The sequence below is a fragment of the Xenopus tropicalis genome, chromosome 4, assembly GCF_000004195.4.
Source record: "Xenopus tropicalis strain Nigerian chromosome 4, UCB_Xtro_10.0, whole genome shotgun sequence".
NCBI lineage: Eukaryota > Metazoa > Chordata > Amphibia > Anura > Pipidae > Xenopus > Xenopus tropicalis.
This window is the reverse complement of record NC_030680.2, coordinates 16,144,064-16,169,637: the sequence shown is the minus strand read 5'-3', so window position 1 is coordinate 16,169,637 and position 25,574 is coordinate 16,144,064. Positions and strand designations below refer to the sequence as shown.

At 43.1% G+C, this 25,574-nt stretch overlaps 1 protein-coding gene across 8 annotated transcripts in view; it reads right to left on the bottom strand.

Annotated features, from left to right (window-relative positions):
• The window catches only part of celf1 (CUGBP Elav-like family member 1), a 31,844-nt gene extending 7,458 nt beyond the window's left edge, over positions 1-24,386 (bottom strand). Inside the window, exons 1-15 of one of the 8 annotated variants that reach the window (XM_012961175.3) lie at positions 24,162-24,386; positions 19,900-19,972; positions 5,807-5,897; positions 5,257-5,444; positions 4,917-4,999; positions 4,690-4,777; positions 3,849-3,983; positions 3,678-3,757; positions 2,980-3,141; positions 2,270-2,372; positions 1,993-2,121; positions 1,371-1,481; positions 970-1,152; positions 260-403; positions 5-171 (exon numbers count right to left, since the gene is read on the bottom strand). In XM_012961175.3, coding sequence (XP_012816629.1) covers positions 44-171; positions 260-403; positions 970-1,152; positions 1,371-1,481; positions 1,993-2,121; positions 2,270-2,372; positions 2,980-3,141; positions 3,678-3,757; positions 3,849-3,983; positions 4,690-4,777; positions 4,917-4,999; positions 5,257-5,444; positions 5,807-5,877 — 1,605 coding nt within the window. In that variant the 5' untranslated portion in view covers positions 5,878-5,897; positions 19,900-19,972; positions 24,162-24,386 and the 3' untranslated portion in view covers positions 5-43. 8 annotated transcript variants of the gene reach the window in all.
• Positions 24,387-25,574: the final 1,188 nt, after the last annotated feature.

Below are 25,574 nucleotides of genomic sequence, written 5' to 3'. Positions count from 1 at the left end.
TTACCAGAACATCCTTCTCGCTCACTTCCCAGGGCAGTATGTTTCAGTACGGTTTGCTGTCATTCTTGGAGCGTTTAAGTTGGACTTTCAGGCGTTTCATTCCAATCTGAAAGCCGTTCATGGACTGGATAGCAGCCTGAGCAGAAACGGGATTGTCATAGCTTACGAAACCTGAGAAACACAAGACAGACATCCACAGTACGTAAAGTGTTTTGGTTGGTTTATTCTATCAGGGAACCGCAAGGAGTGGCCCACTTACCAAAACATTTGCTGAGGTTCGTTTGTTTGTCGATGAAAACTTTGGCGGACACAACATTTCCAAATGGCATGAACATCTGCAGGAGGTCCTGGTCCCCGAACTCCTGGGGTAGGTGGTATATAAAAAGGTTGGCTCCTTCAGGGCCTGAAACAGAAATATATGTAAGGCTAAATCAAGGCTTAAATTGATAATGGGATAGAATAGTGAAACTGAAGTGTCACCCTCAGGACCCAATAACCAGGAAATAGTATCTTCATCTATCAAAATGTAGAGGTCAGCATTGCATTAATCAGGCATGTCTATAAATAAAAACATTTATATTATCTGTAGACGACTGTGTATCCATTGCAGCCCATGTGAGAGGATACCTGATATCACTACTTAACCCAGTGATCCCCAACCAGTAGCTCGAAGGCAACATGTTGCTCCCCAACCCCTTGTATGTTGCTCCCAATGGCCTTAAAGTAGCTGCTTATTTTTGAATTCCTGACTTGGAGGCAAGTTTTGGTTGTAAACAAACCAGATGTACTGCCAAACAGAGCTTCCTATAGGCTGTCAGTTCACATAGGGGCTACCAATTAGCCAATCACAGCCCTTATTTGGTACATTTTTCATGCTGGTGTTCCTCACCAACTCTTTTTACATTTGAGGCTGATGAGTAAAAAAGGTCACATCTTTATAAATCTGAATGACTTAGGAAGTGCACTTACCTTCTTTCTGACTCCCAGCAGCCCCCAAACCCTGTTGTGACAAAAGGCTCTGGTTGTAGAGTGAAGGGAGTGCAGCGGCAGCATACTGCTGAATCCCAGAGTAAGCTTGACTAAGGGCTTCCATCGTACTGCCAGTGCCATTGGAGAGGCTGCTGCCAAGGCCTCCATTTAACGCAGCCATACCTGCATAAAAAAAAGGACAGCAAGTAAAGGTTACATTAAGCTTTAAGTGATAATGACCTTCAAGATTCCAGTCTCATGGAATTAAAACTACTTGCATGCTCTGGCAGCTGGTCAGTCAGGGTTGTAGTTCCATAATAAACGGAGTATAAAAGGCAACCTAACTATGTGATAGCAGGTTTGCAGAATACAATTCAGGAACAAAGTGCTTGTTAGATTACCTGCAAGCGAACCGACATTGAGACCAGCTGTGGCCCCTGCCAATGTCTGCAGAGCTCCTAGGGATGCCATGGGGTTGACAGCTGAGTTGTTATTTGAGCTGGGGGAGGAGCCTGTAGGTGGAAAAAAGAAAATAACATATAGCAGGGCAAAAACCTAAACTCTCCTCTGATGAAGCACCCATTGGTGCGAAACGCGTTAGGAGAGTGGGTACCATGAGACACTAGGATGCACCTTTCCATTGTTTGGTATATTATGGTTTGTTTCATTTGAAATTGTTTGTTTAATTTTGAGCCATTAAATGTTATTTTATCTCACTGAAATAATTGTTGTTGTTTGTTCAAAAACCTAAACCCACAAAAGGTACTACATATTCAGATAATCATATAGAAATGTTTAATGGAATGAGAAATGTCTATTTGTTAATCCGATTCCCTGTACCGGTACCTCAACCATCAATGAAAGTTGCTCCTACAAGACAAGAGTATTTTTTTGAACCACGGGCAGCATAGGTTCAGTCACTGTACTCCCGTAGAAAAAATAATGTATGTGCCTGCCATAAGTAGTGGACAAGGCTATCCTAGAAGCGATAACGATAGTTCCCAGACAATACATGCTGCTCACCGGAACTGGTTAGGATGCTGAGGGGACTGCTGGAAGTAGTGAGTGCTGAGCCTGCACTTGGGGTATTCTGGGCAGCGCTAGCAGCAGCTGCCAAAGCTGCCAAGTTCTGTAACTGCATGGCATTAAGTCCTGTAACACAACACACAAATGAGCAATACACATGCAAAAAACTCAGGTACATTTCTAGTTTAAAGGGGAGGGAACACAATGTTACAACCAATGAAATCCCTGACAAAACAAGATGAAAGAATAGAATTAAGTGAAAAAATACACACACCTGATGTCATTCCAGTGGCGTACTCACCTCCCATAGGGTGGAGGCCACTTAGGGAGTTGAGGTTTCCAGAGGATGCGGTCTGCTGGAGGAGCTGCAAATAAAGCTAGACATTACACCAAAACAAAACAAGAAGGAGAGTGAGGGCTCGCTCTGATTTGGGGAGTAATGTTACACACCACAAATCCACAGGGTGTACAAGAACGAGAAGAGAAGAGTGAGTAAGTGGGGAGAGGGTATATTAGCACAGAGGTACCACAAAACAAAAAAAAAAACACTAGGATATTGGTTACTGCACTTCAACAAAAAAACAAAACAAAAAATGGGGTTAAAGTATTAACCCAGCACGCAGCAGCCTAGGTCTAGTGAAGAATGCACCTTCTCTTGTGATTATGCAGCAGTGGCATCCATAAGCTCATCATAGCTATAAGGCTGGGGGGAAAGCAATGCAACAACTGAACTCCCTTAAAAAGTACACAGAGAAAGTGTGCAGGGGTGCATGTATTTATAGGTACCACTGTCAAATACCACCCTGAGTGCCTTCTACTGGTTTGTACAGAGCTTGACGGGGAGGAAGAGGCAGTCAGTGGGAAATGTTAAGAGAAGGTGCAAACTCACTTTCTAGGTGTTTTCTGAGATTTTGTGGTTATTCGCTATATCTAAAACTCACAGAAGGAGGGGTGATTTGTCAAGAACATGACATGACCACTTACTGCTAAATACTGGGGTGCCAAGCTGCTCAGTCCAGCAAGGTTTCCCCACATTGAGGCTGCATTCAGTTGCTGCATTTGCTGCTGAAGTTGCTGTGTCATTCGCTTCTGTTCTTTGTCTTTCTGAGTGTCTGCAAACTTAACCACTATTGGGGAGGAACAGCCCTGGAAATTAAAACAGAAACAGTCAGACACCAGCAAATCCACTCTCAAAATGTCTTTAGAAAACCTTAAAAGGCATGCAGATATGCTTTTTCCATTGATGAGTTTGGTCCCTCCTCCTGCCCATGTGTGCTTACATGCCTACCAGCTATACATGTGTAGCAGAACTGGAAGTGATATGGGGCTGCAGCTCCCTCCAAGTTTTGTCCAGGTTAGTTTGGGGGTATTAACCAAACAATAAATGCTGTTTGTCCACTCACATGGATTGCTAAAGAAGTCAATATCGGACTATTCAACCAGGGGGTCAAAGGAATGGATAACCCAAATGCTGGCTCACATATGGCAGCTCAGCAGTATATACATAGGGTCTGTAAGAGTTAAAATCTTGTCTTTTTTTATTGAAAAGCCTTATAGCCTGTAGAATTTCAAATATATTTTTACTTTCAAATATATTATATTTCAAATATATATTTACTTTCAAACAGATTTCACATTTGGGAGACAAATGTGAGAAACACAACTGCACCTTCAGGGCTCACCTCCATAGTTTGTGCTTGGTGCATGGCTTTGATAGCCATCTGTGCCATGGATCTGGTTGTAAATGTAACAAATGCACAACCTGTAAAAGAGGAAAGAATAAGACTTCCGCCATTGACCCTGTCCCCGACATGCAGCTCTTTTAGCAAAGGTGAGAGAACATTCCCACTGACCTCTGCTCATTCCATCAGGGCCTCGGAGGATGCGACTTTCCTCTATCTGCCCAAACTGAGAGAACATGGCCCGGATATCATTCTCATTACACTTCTTGGAAACCATCCCAACAAAGAGCTTTCTGTCTTCAACAGCTAGTTTGGGGGACAACAGATGAAGTCAGTCAGTATAAGAATCCCATCAAGTGTCAGCAAAGTGACTTCTAGCAAGTATTACTTAAAGGGGAAGTAAAGCAGAAGGCAAATATACATTATATATTGCAGTTGCAGTGCACAATGACGATATATATCATTTGCCGGAATTAAAAGCCTAAAGCAACAAAGAGTTTTGCCATGCCTCCCCCCTAACATCCCCTTAATCTACATGTTCTAGTCCCCAAAGCTGACAGTTACTCCATGTTACAAGAATCCCTAGACATTAAGCGCACCATGCATGGGGAAGATACCATGATTAGTGCAGACGATAGGTAATGGGTGGGGCCACATGTTTAATTGCCCGGACTGCCTTAGCTGGAAATCCTATACAGCAATTCACACACTGCAATAAATATCTGTAGCATACTTTCTCTGGATAGTTAATTCCCTACATATATCAGTTATAGTCCCAAGAATATCTAGACCAGCACACCCCCAAAGTTACCCCTAATGTACCCTCAAACTCTTAGAAGTAAATGCGCCTTATACGCAAATCTGACCCTTAATTGGCCTTTAGACACTGCCCCAGGCTACCCTAGGGGAAGGGCAGGCCTACATTTTGGAAATACACTGTGGCAGGGCGTTTTAGCCTTCCCCAAATAATAGACATTTGTTAGCAGAATCGCAATGGCTCAAAAGCACTCACACGCAGGATGCTCTGGATACAGCACTGTGTTTAACCCACCATTATTTTTTTCACTGTCCGCTGGCTTCATCTGTATTGGATGATGCATCTAAACACAAGGGAAAGAATTATTCGCTGGTTATGTTACATAATGAGCCCTTTTGTGGAGAAGCTGCTAAAAGGGATAGAGAAAAACTGCACAGCATACAAAACCCCAGCCTCTTCGAATAAAAATATGGATTACATACCCCAGGGAGAACTTTCATGTTGTGCAGAGCATTCTGTGCTTCTAACGCAGCTTTTCTTGTGTAGAAAGTAATAAAACAGCATCCTTGAAAGACAGGAAAATATGTGTTAAAACAAATTTACATTTTTTACTTATCATCAAACTCTGCACTAGGGCTGGGTAGTCAAACTGGTGAACTATAACTATTCATCAGGCAGGGGATGCTGGGAGATGAAATCTTGCCTTATACATACTGCAAGGGATCCACAAGCAGACTCACCCCCAATAGGATGACCCAACAGTAAATTTAATGGTAGCGCTTATTATTATCCCCACGCCATTGCCTTACAGGAACCATTTACCTTTGCTCTGGGGAGGATTCTGGCTTCTGTCTCGGAGAACATTAATCTCATAGACAGCTCCATACTGCTCGAAGAGTTCCCTTAGCTCTTTCTCTGACCAGCTTCGAGGAACCTGACCCACAAACATCTTGATGGAGTCTGGATCCGGATGGTCGGGGTGGTCCATTGTGCCATTCATTTTCTTGGAACTACAGAAGAGGGGAAAGGAAAAGAAAGAGGTGATTTGAGAAGGAGATGATGAAGAGGAGTAAAAACTTTAGCCACTCTGTGAGGAAGAAGAACTTTTCAGCTTTGGCAGAGAGGAATAGATGCTTTCAGAATGCTCTGCACATAATAGTCACTAACACTTAGGTACTAGATAAAAGGTACTATACATGGTGAACCTCTCTCTTAGGAACTCACAAGTGGTATTGAATAGCTTTCACAACACATCAAATAAAAACCCCCAAAAGCCACAAGGGTCTCCTACACAGCAGAGACATCTAAGTGACCAAGGAGAGGGGGCGGGGGGTTCTAATGTGCCAAAACCATGAAACTCAGAAACACTTACACAGGACTGGAATTCAGAGAGCAATGATCCACCATCATCTCAGGCAGGAAATCAAGTTTAAATGATGCCATGGTCTTTCTAATTATCCCCCCTGGAATAAACACAAGCAGACAGAGCTCAACTCCACCCGGTAGAGCGATGAGTACAGAACCAGACAGGACATAGAGCAGGACAGGAGACACACAGCAAACCGGTTCCAGAACACACACACTCAGCTGGATAGACAACCACCATAGTCTTCCACAAAGCAGCACTGGACAAGACAGACAGCGGACTGAGAGAGCCACAGAGGGGCAATAAAGTTTGTGTTTGAGTTGAAAGGGGTGGATACCATGTGAGGGGAAGCTCAGTTTGGTGCACAAAGAAAATGCTGATGCATGGGGCTTGTTTTGTGTGTTTTTCCCTGGCGAAGCAATACTGAGAGCAGCATCAGATAAACAGAATGTCAGATCAATGCAGATAGAGAGAAGCAACAGAGCGTGAAGAAATCATACACCCCATGCGTCTGCTCAGGTGCCGATGAGTGCACCACCCTAATAAGCCACTTCCTATGCCGGCCCTCCAGTCAACGGGGCCCTGGGGGGTCCCATACTTTCATGATGACAAAATCTCACCTGTAATTAAGGCAGCACAAGGCTAAGTCAGGCGGAGTTAATGGGGAAAGTGTATTAATGTAGTTACAGTGGATATACAATGAATAGGTAGAGAAGCAGACACACGCGTAACAGATAAGCTGGCCATACACACAGATATTATGGTACCAAACCTCATTTCGTACAATATTCGGTGAGTGTATGGCGGCTCAATGAGACAACCGGTATCGCAAAGGCTGCGGATATCGGTCGTCTCGTTGATCGGGCAGATTCAAACACGCAGTTGAAGGCTCCAAAGCAAAATCTACATTTAGGGCTGAATCAGCAGGTGGAGGTAGAATTCCTATTGTTTCTACCTCCATATCGGACGATTCAGCCCTGAATGTCAGTGGGGGATTCAAATGATCTTTCCTTGCGACCAATGGTAAGAGAGAAAAGGGACGTTTTTAAAAATCTGTACTATATGAATAAAATGGAGTCTATGGGAGATTGCTTATATGTAATTAGGAGCTTCCTGTATAATGGGTTTCCCAATAACGGATCCCATACTTGTACAATGAGTCCAGGAAGGTGTTTTTGGGGTGGGAAGGATTCCCAGAGCAGCCAACTGCTGCTGTGCTCAATAATGAAACCTTCCTCTGTTGACATATTTACAAACATACCTTCACTTGGGGCTCTGGAAGGGCTGCCTTTACCACCTCTGCTGGGTATACAGATATGGGATCCATTATCTGGAAACCAGTTATCCAGAGAGCTCTGATTTAGAGGAAGTCCATCTGCCATTATTTTAATCAAATAATTCAAATTTTTAAAAATGTTTTCCTTTTTCTCTGTAATAATAAAACAGTACCTGTACTTGATCCCAACTAAGATATAATTACCCCTTATTGGGGGCAGAACAGCCCTATTGGGTTTATTTCATGGTTAAATGATTCCCTTTTCTCTGTAATAATAAAACAGTACCTGTACTTGATCCCAACTAAGATATAACTACCCCTTATTGGAGGCAGAACAGTCCTATTGGGTTTATTTAATGGTTAAATGATTCCCTTTTCTCTGTAATAATAAAACAGTACCTGTACTTGATCCCAACTAAGTTATAATTACCCCTTATTGGAGGCAGAACAGTCCTATTGGGTTTAATTGAGGTTTAAATTATTTTTTTGTAGCCTTCAGGTTGGAGATCCAAATTATGGAATGAACCATTATCCGGAAAACCCCAGGTCCCAAGCATCCTGGATGACATGTCCCATACTTGTACTGTACATACCTGTAAGACTTCAGGCTGGGGTCAGGCTAAGGCACTACACAGTGCCTATACTTCTAGCAAGGGAACACAAAAGTGCCAAGGTGATTTTACAAAATGGCACTAATTGGCAGGGGGGGGGGGGGGGGGGGGGGGGAGTCAGTGACTTCATGGGAACCTGCTACCAGTTGTTTGTACCCACAAGCCTTCAGGAGCCCATGGGGGTCAAGTCATAGTCCATAGTCTGGTACTAGTCAGCTCACACTCTTTCCCTTTCCACTGGACATATGGACAAACCAGCAAACCTTCGTCTAGGAACAGACCACAGTCATATAATAATCCGTGTCCAAAATGTGAATAAAGATGTATTTTTAAATCAAGAAGCTTGGGCATATAGGGATTTAGTCACACTATTATAAAAGCCACATTTATTATGAACAAAAATAATAACCGCAACAGACAAAAAGCAGAGAGTTTAGGTTCGGTGTAATATAGCTTAGCATTAAACACATTAAAGATTAGGGGACTCACTGTGTTACACTTATAATGTTTTGGGCTGTAAGCCCACTACAAATATTAATTTGCATTGGTTTGTGTTTCCCAAGAGGAAATAAGTGTATGGGATCCTCTATCTGGAAACCTGTTATCAAGAAAGCTCTGAATTACGGAAAGGCCATCTCCCACAAAGTCTACATTTTAAAAATGATTTCCTGTTTATCTGTAATAATAAAACAGTACCTGTACTTGATCCCAACTAAGATATAATTACCCTTTATTGGGGGTAGAACAGCCCTATTGGGTTTATTTAATGGTTAAATGATTCCCTTTTCTCTGTAATAATAAAACAGTACCTGTACTTGATCCCAACTAAGATATAATTACCCCTTATTGGGGCAGAACAGCCCTATTGGGTTTATTTCATGGTTAAATGATTCCCTTTTCTCTGTAATAATAAAACAGTACCTGTACTTGATCCCAACTAAGATATAATTACCCCTTATTGGGGGCAGAACAGCCCTATTGGGTTTATTTCATGGTTAAATGATTCCCTTTTCTCTGTAATAATAAAACAGTACCTGTACTTGATCCCAACTAAGATATAATTACCCCTTATTGGGGGCAGAACAGCCCTATTAGGTTTATTTAATGGTTAAATGATTCCCTTTTCTCTGTAATAATAAAACAGTACTTGTACTTGATCCCAACTAATCTGCATGAATCCATATTGGTGGCAAAACAATCCTATTGGATTTATTTTATCTTTACATGAATTTTAGTAAACCAAAGGTATGGTGCTGCAGATTAGGGAATTATCTGGAAACCCCCAGGTCTGAAGCATTCTGGATAATAGATCCCATACCAGCACAGGCAAGCACATGTTATGGCCATTTACTGAGCGATTGTGGCACATGTACAGCCTTTACAATCACTTGCAATGGGAAGTGACCCATAAAGCCTTAAAAACTTGCCCTCATCCCTTCCCCTCGACTACTTGATTCTAATACAGGAAGTAGGATTTTCCAACTGAACGCTAAAAGGGGGGATTTGTTTGGATACAAAGTAAACTAAATTCTCATTACTCAGGAATGTTTACATCTCTCCCAAAACTCGTTTTTCTTTAAATAAAGTGTAAAACCGTTTATATGCAAATGTAAGCATATCAGCATAGGAAAGGGAATAAGTAATATTTAATTTTTGTCTCCAACTGTTATTGTTCATACTGTACAGAAATACAGGTAAAGGTGTGCTTGTTCGGTTATTAGCTGTACTATACCTTCTCTGTGTGTGCCACATGTAAGCCTCTCTGTACAAGGGCAATGTACCCACCACTGCTTAATACCAACAGTGAAAGGCTCAGCAGAGAGCTGGCAAGTGGGTACAAAGGGCATTCTTGCTGCTGTTGTGCCAGCGAGGTTAAGGCCCATTTAGAAGGTTAATGTGGGGTGAATGGGAAGATAGCACATAAAATACTGATAAACTCTAAGAGCGGAGATCAGTGGCTGGAAAGCAACATGATACACAGCATTGTGAGGCTGCTGCCTGCTCCCGGAGTGGGTATAAAGTTATACTAGCACACTGCTCCTATCTAGGGCTGCCCATAATTACCCCAACAAGTAGGCAGGAGAGCCCTAGCAAGGAGGTAGCACAACTGGCACAGAGCTCTATGCTTGGCCTAGACTGTTCCTGACATTTGTTTTCCTGAATAATAAGCCAAAATTCAAACAATGTTTCTGCAGTCCAATTCTATTTAAAGTGGAATTATTTATCAACATTATTTAAAGTTCAAAATGAGCAAACAGTGATACTCTCTCTCTTCTAAAGGAATAACAGTACATTATGGGGACTAGGTGAGGTGGGAAAGAATTGCGGGGCCAGCCTGAGACAATGGCAGTTTAACTCAGACTAAAGCTGGCCACACACGTGGCGATTTTTGATCTTGGTCGCACGAAAGATCATTCCAATCCGCCACTAACGTTCAGGGCTGAAACGGCAGATAAGGAGGTAGAAACAATAGGATTTCTACCTCCTTCTGCCGATTCAGCGCTGAAGGCAGATTTTGCTCAGGCGCCTTCTATGGCGCCCAATCAAAATCTTTTAACTGGCCCAATCGGCAAGTCGTCCGATATCAGCAGCCGAAAAACAAAGTTTGGCTTTGAATTCATTCCTGCTATACACCTGGTATTTACTACCCCAATTTTAACAAATCCACAAAAATTCATTTGGTGCCTTTAGCAATTAAAATATAACCTTTAATTTCATTACTTTAAAAAGATAATCACTCTTTAGTTAAAATTAGGATCCCCCATTACCAAGAAAAAATCAATGATTTATTAAAAACAATTACTTATGAGTGCGGATTAAATTTAATTTTATATTCACATGATTCCTGTTACAAATTGCCCCAGTATTCTTAATTCATCTCAGAATAGGGCAAAATTACTAATTATTTCAATAATTCCATGTAAATTAAGTCCACTACTCAGGAGTGTCTCTGCTTGATTCTTAATTTAATAGTTGCTCACAATAGTGGGGAGGACCAATTCATTAAGGCTACTTAATAGTCAAAAGCACAGTAAAAAGTAAAGCACTAGGTGAGTGTCAGTCATTGGTGAGGATAAAGCCAAGAAATATCCAGACCTTTAAATAACAATAATATTTACACAGCCTGGTTCCTATCCCCAATTCGCTGCCCTACAGCTTTCTCCCACCCCCAGGCTTTGTACCCAAGTACTCCTGCGATATTGGTCGCCTCGCCGACTTGCCATACACCCACCGAATATCATACGAAATGAGGTTTCGTACGATATTATCGGTGCATGTATGGCCAGCTTTAAGGCTGCCATACACGGGCCAATTCTAGCTGCCGATATGGGTACCTTAGACCGATTCGGCAGCTTATCGGCCCACGTATGGGCGCTAACGATGGGCCTGCCCGACCAATATTTGGCCTGAAATTGGGCAGGTTTGAAATTTTGTCGGATCGGGGATTGCATCGGCTTGTTGACGCGGTCCCCGAACTGAGGGACACCTATACCCCTTGTTCTAATTCGTCGTTTGGCTATCGCATTTGGGGATAATAAACTTGAGACTCATTATGGTGGGAGGAGTCAGCAGTTCTTTGGTGTATGGCAACCTTAAGGAACAGTAATGCCAAGTGTTTTAAAGTAATTAAAATATACTGTACTGTTGCCAGGAAATGGTAAAACTGGTGTGTTTGCTACAGAGACACAACTACAGTTTATATAATAAGCTGCTGTGTAGCCATGGGGGCAGCCATTCAAAGCTGAGGAGAAAAGGCACAGGTTACATAGCAGATAACAGATAAGCTTTGTAAAAAAACTGCTTTTTTCCTTTGAAAGGCTGCCTCCATGGGTACACAGAAGCTTTGTTTGTATAAAATATAGTAGTATTTCTGAAGCAAACACAACTTTTACCAGTGCAGGGCAACAGGTACATTATATTGTAAATTACATTTATACACTCATTTTTTTGGTGTTACTGTGTTTAACAGTGAAGGTCAAACTGCTGATCTCCATACAAATATAAACATGGTGCCTATGGCAAAATTACCCAGGAGTGCGGACTACTGGCCTCTCAAATAGCATACTGGCCCAAACTGGCAATCTGCGGCTTTAAGATGCCATAGACAGTCACTATTTATTGGGCTGCTGGGGGGCTGTTTGGGTCTCTGTGTACTTGTGCCAGGGCCTATTTTGATGGTATAAGCAGCACTTTTGGTATTTAAGCCAAAACAGATCTGGCAATTGGCAGTCATCCAAAGAAAGGGCCACAAAGATAAAAATGAGGCCACTGACCTACAACTGTACACGAATCACACACTACTAAATGTACAGTGTCCTTTTCCATTCCCAAAAATAGTACATTTATATGAATAATACATTTTACATATAATAAAAATATATTGTAGCAAAAGAAACTCGTTCTAAATAACAAAATATTCACAAAGATCTCAGCGCTGGCGAGATTAACTACTGTTACTTGGGAAACAACTAGTCACACTGCCTTCTCTGTGCAGCCCAGTTATGGCCTAAAGGCAAAAGGCAGCTCTGGGCACAGGGCCACCTCCCACATCATTAAAGAACTAGTCATTTTCACACTTCCTACAGCAAAGCTTTCACTGCTCCGTGCTAACGGCAGGGCAAGAAGCGGCACTGGGGCAGCTGAAACAGCAAGCAAAGCGACATTTGCACATCAACAAGGCGCACGTAATCTTGTGTTGCACAGTAACCACCAAAAACACGGCCAGTTTTAGCCTGCACTTCCCCTTTAAGTGCCGTTTCGTTGCACAATAATAGAAAATATAATGCTAAGCAACTTTCCAATACACATTCATGAGCAGTGCTCAGTGGTTTTCACAGTGTTCAATGGTTTAGTTTACAAGGGTGGAGATAAAAGCAGTCGGAGCAAGGACCACATCAATGAGCCTATGCGGTCCCCAATCCAACTAAAGAATCAAACCTGCCCAATTGACACCTGGCCCATTTTTCGGGTAGGGTAGGGCTGTCGGGGTCCCCATAATTGGGTAGATAAGATGCCGAATTGGTTTAACGGACTCTTAAGGTTAAGGTGGTCATACAAGCGTGTATAGCCACCTTCTCCCGATATCCCCACCTACGTGTATGGGATCTTCTCCCAATATCCCCACCTACAGGTGGGCGATATTGGGCTAATTCTGTTGTATGGCCCTGGGGCCAAACGATTAAATTAGAACAACAGGTATAGGCGCCCGTCGGTTCGGGGACTGCATCAACAAGCCGATGCAGTCCCTGGTCCCACTAAAAATCAAACCTGCCCAATCGAGATCTGCGATTTCAGGCAAGACGTTGGTCGGGCAGGCCCGTCGTTAGTGCCCATACACGGCCCCATAAGCTGCCGAATCGGACCAATATCAACAGCTAGAATCACCTTTCAGGAGCTTAAATCTGCCCATGTATAGCCACCTTAACACTGACCCCTAGTAAATTGCCCATGAGCTTTTGAGACACACGCTGTAACATGTATTATGGGTAAAAGTCATTTAGATCCCCATTATCCTCACATACACATGGCTGGCAGTACTACACAGGGAACTTGTATTTTATGTTCTTATGGCCTTATCAAATGTTGCACTGCCTTGCCATACCTCCTGATAAGGAACAAAAGGGACACAGATCACACCCACTATGCTGACAAATAGTTCATCGCAACACAGAATGCTTTAGAGATCTCCAACATACACATTTAGGGAAATGGCAGACTGTTGCACTTTATTGCGAAACTATTTCCCCATTGTGCCGCGTGTACATTTCTTACAAAAAATGATTTCCAGTGAATATTAAGGGAAAAACTAATTACAGAACATCAGAAGTTGTCTGAGAGATAACTGGAATGCCCCAATGTCTATAATAGAGCTAATGGCAGACAGGAAAAACCCGATGCTCTGATTTCTACTTCCTGAATGTGTGAGCTGTCAGGCAGGGGGTCAGGCCATCAGCGCACACACACACACAGACACACAGTGGAATTTGGCATGAAATGCATGTATTAATGTTTCCACGCCAATATTCACTGTTTGCGCCAATGGCCTGATCCCCCTGCCTGTCAGCGCACACACACTAATGAAGCCACCTTACATAGACCAATTCTGCACATAGGGCAATACAAGTGTATGGCAACTTTTTCTATTGTTCCCTTCAGCCCATTGCCCAATCACAACAGCAAGAACTGAAGGGGAGCAGCAGCTTTTTTTTCCTCATAATCCCATAATGACACACCAACAGACTTTTTACTTTAGGAGGGATAATCATTAAATCCACCAAAATGACAGGATTATCTGTTAAAATACCCCCGACTTGCCGACTGCAACTAAACTGGTAAAGGGGATGGAAGATTTAAAGAATGAGGTTAGAGGGGGTCCTGGAACAAGCATAGTATCCAAGGCTATTGTGATACTAATATCTACAGTTAGTATTGATGTATATATAGTTTATGTATGTGAGATAGGTCAGTCGAACATAATGAACTTGATGGTCTTTTTTTTTTTTTTTAACCCTGTCCTGCTCAAGCAAATGTGGGCATGTATGGCCAGCTTTAGCCACTATCCAGTAAATTAAAGAGGAACTCTGGCTAACAAACCAAAATTTGCTAGAGACCCACACTACACAGAAACCCTTAATATGTCACTGTAATATGTTCCTTCAAGAAATATGAATAAATGCTAGCTACAGGCTACAGTCACAGACACCCAAAGACTGTACTTCCCTCAGGGAATTCCCAACCAGTCATTTGAACTGAAGAAGCCACTCAGATGAATGGTGAAATGTTTTCCCAGAAAACTCAGAAAAGTCCAGTTGTTTTAGACTTAATTCCACTAGATACCGTATATTATGGCCTGCATGAATGGGAATCTTCATAGATATATTCAAACATTGATGTTACCAATTGTAACACCTTCCCCACAGCTTACAGACAGCATGCAGGAACTACATAACCCACAATGCATTGCACTGGGATGTTCCTTTCCTTATTGACATCACGTGTGCAGGGAATTGTGGGATTGAGAGGATGCAGGCTGAAGGCAGGCTGAGGACAGGCAACTACTGTTTCATTTTATTTGAGTCTCAAAGTAGTCAGCCAGATCAGAAGGAACAGGGGGTGGGGCTTAGGGAACTGTTCCAAATCCCATTATTACATTAAAAATAATAAAAAGGTTGCATATTTTTAACTGATGTATATTGCAAAGTTGCTTGAAATTATATTTACTTTTTTAAAAAGCTTGGCAGGGGGTGATACTATAATTCAAAGAAATAAGAAGACAGCAGACATGCTATAATTTCAGACCCAGCTGTTTGTTTCCAGTTCTTAGTGAGCCAGTCTGATTGCTCTGGACCAGCAAAACAAGCAAATATGACTATTACTCAAGGCCCCCTGAAATCACTCACAAGGCACACACGTGGCCAGCTATAATCTTAAACTCCAGTAAACAACTTTGTTCACTTAATGAGACTCCCGAATGGGCCCCATTTTGCTTTGAAGGTCCATTTCCTGCAAGGCAGATAAAGCCTTTCTCCCAGCTGGCAGTTGCCCATGTACCTTCTTTCACCAGGGTTACCGGGAAACATTTTGGGGAAATAACACACAATATCTGCCTTAGGAAATACCCCAAGAAATCTACGTGTCTTATCTGTAGGTTTATAACAGACAGAACGCTGTGTGTAAATTGTATACACACTAAAAATGATTAAAAAAAAAACATAAATCAGCTTAATAAAAACCTCTTGCGGAGGGAAAAGCTGCAAGCAGAATGCAGACACGGTGGCATGTATGGAAGTGATCCAAAGAGAGTTTTCACATTCTTTATTCATACATCTTGAAAGCACCAGTGACCCAAAAGGCCTTTAGTTAATGGGCTGATGCAGATGTGCTTCTTAATGTGATGGGCAACCTGTTGCTATGGCTTGTACACCATCTAGAAAGCTACAAGGGAACACAGAAATAAACTGGTATATCGCAAAGGCAGAGGGGCTATTCAAATATACAAACAAGGGGCACTTGGGGTAGCCGTGCTTGCCTGTACTGCCAGGTGTCCAAATCAGGCAAAGACTCAGACATATATTATAAGATTTGCTATTTACAAACAGCACTGTTTACACAGCCTGGTTAGTCTGACAGGAAGTAAAGAGAAGCGGAGGCTGTTTTCACTTCCTCATCTGAGTATGCGCCGTGCAACTACACCCTGGCATCGCATCCAAACACACATATTGACAATATTGCCGAACCGCTAAGCAAATCTGGGCACTATGGCCAGCTTTACAGTACAGTTTCTCACTTCCTGGTTCTACACAGTCACCGTACAAGAGAAATTGCAACATGTTTCACCAATCCATAGATAAGCCCTCTCTATAATGAGCTGTTCCTTATCTCAAAGGATAACAAAGCTTGCAGCTTGGCTTAGGGTGAAGACACACAGAGCTACTAGTAGCAGCTACTAAAATAGACAATGCTGATCATTTACTGATAATTGTCTCTACGTGTGTTTTAGCAGAGGCAATTCCCAGTATTGTCTATGGCAGGGTATTTTCTGGCATTTAGTAGCCGTGAAAAGTAGTTGCTACTAAGAAGCTCCATGTGTCTTCACCCTTAAGCTGGCCATACTTTATAAAATTGGTTTACTGGGCAACCTTGTCAAATGAGCAGATCTTTCGCCAATATGCCCACCCAAGGTGGGCAATATAGGGCAGATCACAACAAACAGGCCATCAGGGTGAGGACCATATCAACGAGCAGAATCTGTCCTTAATCCGACAGGGAAAACCAAACCTGCCTGATTTTCAGCCAGAAACAGGTGAGGTAGGCCCATCGGAGGGCCCACAAACAGGGGAATGCAGGGGGTACACATCTGGGGATGCGCAATGACAACTCCAGCAAATTACTGACTAAGAACGAGTCTCTCCCTATTTACAGAGCAGGCCACACAGAACTGTCCTGGTAGAAAGGGGCAGGCCCCAATACTACTGATTTAGTAGGTACTGGCGCATATTCTGCAGTAATGTACAAAAATGTAAGTTAGCTCAGGCAGTCTCCCTTTGCAATGCACAAAGAGGATACAGTATCAGATTTCAAGTGCAAGCTGGGTAACAGGCATTAAAGGCAATGAGAGGCTTCAATATAACATAATAAATGGCTTTGCGGCACAAAGGAACAGCACTTAGCGAAATGTTTCAGGGAGCAGACTATGTGGTAGCATGGATAGAGGGATGCTATCATTTATATAGATATTTATTATTTAGCTATATACCATTTCTATGGATATTTCATTATTTAATATTTCATTTATTATATATATCTTGCTTTGCTTTAACAAACGCTTAAAAGAGCTGCTGGCTCAATCTGCAATTCTAGTAATGGTGGCTATAAACAGGCCGACTGGGCAGCTTATAGGCTCATTTATGGGTTCCCTCAGTTGGGCCTACCCGACGGATATTTGGCCCACAATTGGGCAAATGTTGATAGGGCACATTTAAAAATACACTTGGCCCTAGAAGTGCATCATCTCTATGTGGTGCTCATCCAGATGGCCTGTATCCCATCAAAGTGATCTGAAATCGGACACCTTGAGGTGAGCATATCAGGGACTGATCCTCGTTTGGTGATAACAGCAAATGAGGGGATCTTTTAATGTACGGCCAGCCTAAAGCTGGCCACACACGAGGCGATTTCCGATCTTTTGTGCCACCATCGGTCGCCTGAAAGATTGTTCCAACCCTCCACTGACGTTCAGGGATGAATCGTCAGATATGGAGGTAGAAACAATAGAATTTCTACCTTCTTCTGCCGATTCAGCCCTGAACGTAGATTTTGCTCAGGCGCCATTGAAACCAATCAAAATCTATTAACCTGCCCGGATTGGCAAGTCAACCGATATCCGCAGACTCCTGCGATATCTGCCGCCTCGCCGAGTTGCCATACATGCACCGAATGTCGTACAAAACGAGGTTTTGGATGATATTATTGGTGCGTGTATGGCCAGCTTAAAGCTGGGCACTCACAATAATATCTACCCATAGCGTAAAATTTGGCCATACAGCAAGTGGATCTTCTCCCGATATCCCCTCCTATGGGTGAGCAATATCGGGCTAATTTGGTTGTTTGGCGGGTATTGGCCCTGTCAGTTCAGGGGCCACATCAATGAGCCAATGCGGATCCCAGTCCAATAAAAAACTCTAACCTGCCCGATTTCAGGCCAGATGTCAGTCGGGGAGGCCCGTCGTTCCTGCCCATACACGGACAGATAAGCTGTCAAATTGGCCTAAAAACCCGATATCAGCAGCTAGAATCGACCTGTGTTTGGCCACCTTAAGATCAGCTCACCCAAAAAAGCAGGTCTTTAAAGGAGAAGGAAAGGCTAATAAAGAGTTAATCTCCAGCTGCAGGCATATCTTCAGTTCTCTCAATAGTGCCCTTAAGTCTCCCCATATTTCACCTGTTCAGATGATGAGAAGCCAAACAGGAAGAAACAACATTGAGCTGTGTAAAGAAAGTTCCCATAATGCCTCGCTCCTGCACAGACACCCAGACCAAGTGAACATGCTCAGTTAAATAGACTATGAGTCAGCTTCCTGCTGATTGCCTCAGATCCACATTCCTAAGGGGGGGAGTGAGTTCTTAGCATTCTTGAGGGAGGGGGGAGCAGGAGAGAGGAGAGAGCTGCGTGTCTCTGGCACATGAATTACAGACACAAGAAATCTATACACAGAGAAGTTTCTGTGAGTGCTTATGGCTGTACATAGACCTTTCTGATAAAGCTTACTTAGTTTTTACCTTTCCTTCTCCTTTAACCAATTTGGACACCAACACACTGGTCAAATCAGGGTGATGCGATTGGGCAATGATTGATTTATAATAGGGGCCTAGGGAGATCTATTTAGAGAGGGCCACATGAATGCAGCGATATAGTCCTTGCCCAAATTGTTTTCCTTACTTGCCCAATAGAAATCCACCTGATTTCGGCAAGATATAGTTAAAGCAGACTATCAGAAGGGTCCGAATTCACTAGCCAAAACATTGTCAACTAGGCATGGAGACGCTGAGTCAGTAGTTTTATCAGCCCATGTATGGCCACCTACTGGTACATGGGAATTTTAGATATTCGAGTTTGCAGCTGCTCTCACAGAATGCCAGCTAGTCATATGGCCCCACAGTGAAAGAGCCCATACAATAAAATACCAAAACTATACCAACATTTTTCCCCAGTATTAAGTGCAAAACTGCAGGGAATAGTGCCAATATGTACATAATATATATATATTAGCCTCACCACTACTTACTTTTTACTGCTATGTTGGGCTTCCCACAGAAGTGCCAACCAGCCACTGTTACAGGAGACCCCTGAGGGACCCTAAATTTTACACATACTTACAGCAAAATGAGATTTGGTTAAAAAAGGATTAGTTCTGGGACATTACTGACCGAAAGCCAAATCTCTGGATATCATATGGGAACAAGTACTGTCTCAATAGATTTCCTACCCAAAAAGCATGAAGATAACAACACCATGTGCTCATTGGCCAGGAGAAAAAGCTTCTAATGAAAGGAAATATAAGCTAGACAAGAATGGATAGCCACAATGTGGGATTCATTTGCATTCATTTGTCTAGCAATTTACCTTTCATCTGCTCCCAATGTAACAAAGGAATGTGAAGGCTCCAGTCCCGCTGTCACCAAATTGCAAATGTCCATGTGTTATGCACCTTTACAGTTTATCATGATACTGAGTAACCCCCAAGCCTCCCAATCATGCATTTATATAGCACTAGAATGCTACAGGCTGCTTTTCTATAATATATACTCTATTGTACCTCACTTGCCTCAAGCAACTATGACTATTTTGTATTTCTAAACACTATTTTTCTTTACAGCTTGAAATATCTTTTTCAGAGATAATAATAATATGCTTGATTATTTCATAGATCCTGTATAAACGACCCCCGGCCCATTAGAGCAACAAACAGTACAAAAAGATGTGCTTCATTCATAACACGAAAAAGAACAAAGCTTATGTTGGTGGGTGCAAATTCGCCTGTGTTGTTACTGGACCTCTCAATGTAGAACGGATAAACAAGGAGTGGAACTATTTATCATGCAGCAAGATATATGTGGTTCTGATCCAAATGAACGCATTTCAACAAGACCACAGGTACACATGTACATATACATCAGTAATCATTCATATTAACAAATAGAAAAAGACTTACATTAGCGTTTTCTTGATTTCCAAGAAACTGATCAGAGTCCTGAAGATCAGGTGACCCTGATAGTTACTTGCACCTATGGAGAAAGATGAGGTGGCTGTTTTTACACATGTATAGAACATAACAGAAGCAGGGATAAGGCACACTGAACTGGTCCTAGTTTAGACAGAACAGGTCATTTACTTTATCTACTGAGCTGCCTATGCACACAAGCAAGGTTGTACACAGTAGCTCTATTTTTGTCCGCCATTACTGGCATATTGAAAAGAGCAATAATTATAGCTAGAAATACTGTATATTATATACTGAACTATACTAGCACAGAAGTTTGGCAGCCCTATAACAGTAATGACCCAGGCCTTCAAAACTGCCCCCAGAAGACCCGACCCCCCCCATATCTTGGATCTTGTTAGGCCATCTTATGAGTCATGGGAAATTATCAAGCAGACAATGAGGTTTGTCTGTCACAGAAGCTGATGCAAAAAGGCTGATTAATATTATGCAGAATGTACTGGTTTCTAAGCTGCCATGTAAAGTCAATCTGAATTACCAATTGTCCTTGTAAGAGTGAATTTTATATTAAATACTGCATATTGTGAGTAGGTCCCTAAGCTCAGGTAAGTGCCAGCAGCCCAGAATATGTGCTGGGAATCAGCAGAAAGGAGGTGGGGGGCTACTAGGGCATCCTTTGGGGGCACAGACCTTCCCTGCTAAAAATGAAATAAGGAAACCCAAAATATAAAGTGTAGCATTGCAAGCCTAATTTTTTTGTTACGCTTTAGTTCTTTTCACGTCGCAGCTGGATTCAATTTTAAGCTGGAAAGTGTTTCCCTCAAGGAGAAAAAAAAAAGGCTTGTTGCTCCATGAAAACCAAATGCAATTGCACGTGATTGTGTGTCTCAGTCGCACAAACAGGCCCAGTGCCAAAGTGCACAAGGCCTTATGCAAAGAAGGGATTGGTGCACACAAGTTACATACTAATGCTTGCTATCTTTAACAGGAAAACAAACTGGGGGTTTAAAAAAATTGGAAACAAAAATATGCCACCTACAAAAGGAAGCTTATGGGGCCACAGGGGCTCCATTCTGTAGTGCAGATAATGCAGCCAATCTTCACCCAAAAACAACAGCAGATGCGATTGCAAGCCAGGAAATTTGTTCACTAGGTGGGGTGGCACCCCCCAAGGAAAATATCCCTGGACCCTAGGCTACAATTCCTCTGAAAAACACACCGGCCTAATGTATCTTCTATATAAGCACCACCAACTCTGAGCAATTTGCCAACAGTTCCTTGGGATGGGCACTATTTTAGTTTCCATATGTCAAATGTAAAAACACTTGGGGAGCAGCACAAGCATCAGAAAAGTTCATGGAGGTGCCAAATAAGGGCTAAGATTGGCTATTAGGCAGCCTCTATGCACACTATAAGCTTACAGTGGGCTTTATTTGGTAGGAAATCTTGTTTTTATTCAACCAAAACTTGCCCCCAAGTCAGGAATTCAAAAATAACTACCTGGTTTGGGGGCACTGAGAGCAATATCCAAGGGGTTGGTGAGCAACATGTTGCCCTGAGTCATTGGTTGGGGATCACTGGGCTGGACTATCAAAAGAAACTACTAGCAAACTGACTGACAAACTGTCCCCAATTAAGTAATATGCTTACACGAGTGATAGCCACGACACTAGCCCATAAACCCAGCTGGTACAGCCAAACTACAAAATCCACAGCTCTGTGGCGTAGCCAGCAGGGGGCATCAGTACTGAAGTACCAGGGCTAATAAGCAGACTCACTCAAACACCCAGCCAATATATTGCCCAATCGGTGAACCAACCAATATACACAATACATGAATATCAGTTGGGATTGTCAGCCCACCATGCATATACGGGCAGTTTAATTCTATCTAACCTAAGAGAAGGCAAAAACCAAATGATACAAGAAAATTAAGGGTATTAAAGGAAAGAATTCCTAAGCCGGTATCAGTTGATTGTGGGGCAGAAAGACCTAATTGTGTAAGTGTAATTACTCTGGAGGTAGGGGGCATAGGAACCAATGACATGCGGATTATGTAAGGAAGGAGAAGCACTTTCCAGGCTTACATAGGAAAGAGTATGGGGCTTGTTGCTGGGGGGGGGGGGGGGGGGGTGAGACAGGAGTAAAGCCTGATATAATAGATAAGAGAAATACAATAAGATTAAACAAGACAAAAGGCACCGAGGAAAGAATGTCACGTAGCTCCCAGAATTCTTTGCTAGGGAACAGCAGGGAGTTGCAAGCGATGGGATCTGGAAAGCTGGGCACTTTATATTCCCTATGCTCCGCTCAGCAGAGCTGGAAAATAAACTGCACAGGTTATAATGGTTAAGCCTGAAGTACACAGCATACTTAGGTTCCCGGCACATCCCATGCAGTGCACTGGCAGTTACCCATGCACACCATGCAGTCCAATCCCCATTCACCTCTGCGGCCACGTGCTGCTAGGCACTGCCAATGTTACCATTACTAATTAAAAAACAGACACATGTAAGCAACCATGCAGAATGAAGATTGCACGGCCTCCCATTAGGGCCTGTCACACGCATGAAGGAGTCGTCACATACAATATACACACGGTCAGGCACCCAGCGGAACCAACAGTGCATGTGAGGCCCCACAGTGCCTCCCCAGACTCAACAGGGAAAGTAGGTCACCAACGTGTCCCAGTGGTGCCGCGGGTATCACTGCTAAGGCAAACATTTTGGGGTGAATGCCTATTTGCTCTCCAATATACACCTGAAGGTCAATTAGGGTGAGATTTGGGTTGAAAACCTTTCCCCATATACCTGGAACTATGGCTTCTACAGGTTATAACATAAAGTGGCCCTGGCCAAAGCTCGGAACCTCTGATGGGGCCAGGAACTGGAGATGTCTGGCAACCAGGGAACGGACATACAATTACACAGGGGCAGGCAGGATGGTTGCTATGGAATAAAAATAAGCATGAAATAGGGCTGGGTGATATACCGTTTAATACCGAATACCGGTGTTTCTTTTTAAAACTATATTCATTTTTCAGATACCGCAATACCGGGGTGTCAGGGTACTCACCCATCTCGCGCATGTCCCGTTGTCCACGGGACATTGCATAGGAGCGTCAAAGCGCACGTACATGTCAAAGCGTGCACGTCTGTGACGTGGCGCCGGTTCTGCGCATGCGTGGGGGGGTATTTAAAGCTATCAAACGCCTCCTCCTGTGCTATGTTGTCTGCAGCCTTGCCTGGGAAACTAAGCCTGCCTTACGACTTTCTGTTGCCGATCCTTCGCTTGCCTGACTCTGATTTTCAATACAGTAGTAATTATTCTCTAATTTATTAGGAAATGGGGTTAACACCTAATCATGCATGGAAAAAAAAAAATACCGTCAAATACCGCGACACCGATATAATTTTGAAAAATACCGTGATATAAATTTTTGGTCATACTGCCCAGCTCTAGCGTGAGGCCTGTCTGGAAGCTAAAGTCACCCTGAGCCTCAGCACTGGGAATCTATTGCACAGCCTGGGCATTCCCTACCAACCCTGCTGGCACTGCCAAAGGCACTCCTTTAGTGGGGGCATGATCCCCTTGAAAGTGTTAGACATACAAACAGTGGCTATTGAGATACCCCTTAATGCCTGGGCCAATGAGGTGAAGGCTTACATGGAGGTTTCTAGGAATCCAAAAAAACATGCAGCAATCACTGTCCGTGGAGTAAAGCCACATGCTGGAGCTCCCAGGCCAGAGGGCAAGTCCCTATTCCCATGGGAAGGGGTTAGTGTGGGGCAAACACAAGCCACCTGTTGGTGCACTGTTGGTTCAGACTCCTGAAACAAAGTAGCAGGGAGAGACCATGCAGCAGGGGGGAACACCCTATACGTTTAGCAGCAGCTGGAGGGCTGCAGGGTGCCCAGGCCTGGGGTATCTGGGATGCAATCAGGCAGCTGGGGGGGTAACAAGTACAGGGGCAATGCACAGGCACCTCATGCAGCGCCTCAGGGGATCCCGGTGCGTGTAGCCCGGCTGCAGCCCCTATGGGATACTGAGGCAGGAGGGACAGGGTAATGGGCAGCAGTAGCACAGTACAGTACAGCTAGTTTCCGCGCCCGGCCCTTACATCCCGTTACTCAGGAGGAGCGGGGTGGGGCGGAGATCCCGTTACCCAGCAACAACTCCTTCGAGAATGAGGTGACAGAAACCCCTGTCCATGAACCCGGACTAAGAGATCCCGCCTCCCTGCAAGCCCTTACCGGGTGGGGGGAGAGCCGCCCTCAGCTCCCGTTTCCCGCTCGCCGTCCCCCGGGTCACGCTCCGCTCTCACTCTCCCTGTGCGCAGAGGATCCAAAATGGCGGCACTTCCGGGCGGATCCACCAAGTCGGCCTACATGGGGGGGGGTGGGGGGGAAGCGACCAATAATGGGCCTGTGCTGCGGCGTGTGCGGGCAGGCGGGAGGCACAGCTTGTCAGGGAAGATTGGCCGCCGCCGGGGGATTGGTCACAACGCGATCCAGTCCGGCCTTTGCGCGACACTTGGAATCATCATTCGGCAATGGGGGAGAGAGAAGCGCGGAGTAATACCTGGACTGGAGCTTCATGGCACCACTGGCCGGGAGTTACTTGTCATCTGTCAGAGCTTGTTGTGCTGGGGGAACTCATGTGCAATAACATACAAGTTACATAATCTATGTTTAGTTATAGATATATCAACTGTATGTGGGTTAATTGGAAAACATATATATATTTATATATAATATAATATATATATATATATATATATGTTTTCCAATTAACCCACATACAGTTGATATATCTATATATATTTTTTTCAGTAACCTATATAACCTGCTACATTTATATATATATATATATATATATATATATATATATATATATATATATATATATATATATATATATATATAAAATATACATTTATATATATATATATATATATTTTTTTTTTTTTATATATATATATATATATACAGTGGTGTGAAAAACTATTTGCCCCCTTCCTGATTTCTTATTCTTTTGCATGTTTGTCACACAAAATGTTTCTGATCATCAAACACATTTAACTATTAGTCAAAGATAACACAAGTAAACACAAAATGCAGTTTTTAAATGAGGGTTTTTATTATTTAGGGAGTAAAAAAATCCAAACCTACATGGCCCTGTGTGAAAAAGTAATTGCCCCCTGAACCTAATAACTGGTTGGGCCACCCTTAGCAGCAATAACTGCAATCAAGCGTTTGCCATAACTTGCAACGAGTCTTTTACAGCGCTCTGGAGGAATTTTGGCCCACTCATCTTTGCAGAATTGTTGTAATTCAGCTTTATTTGAGGGTTTTCTAGCATGAACCGCCTTTTTAAGGTCATGCCACAACATCTCAATAGGATTCAGGTCAGGACTTTGACTAGGCCACTCCAAAGTCTTCATTTTGTTTTTCTTCAGCCATTCAGAGGTGGATTTGCTGGTTTGTTTTGGGTCATTGTCCTGCTGCAGCGCCCAAGATCGCTTCAGCTTGAGTTGACGAACAGATGGCCGGACATTCTCCTTCAGGATTTTTTGGTAGACAGTAGACTTCATGGTTGCATCTATCACAGCAAGCCTTCCAGGTCCTGAAGCAGCAAAACAACCCCAGACCATCACACTACCACCA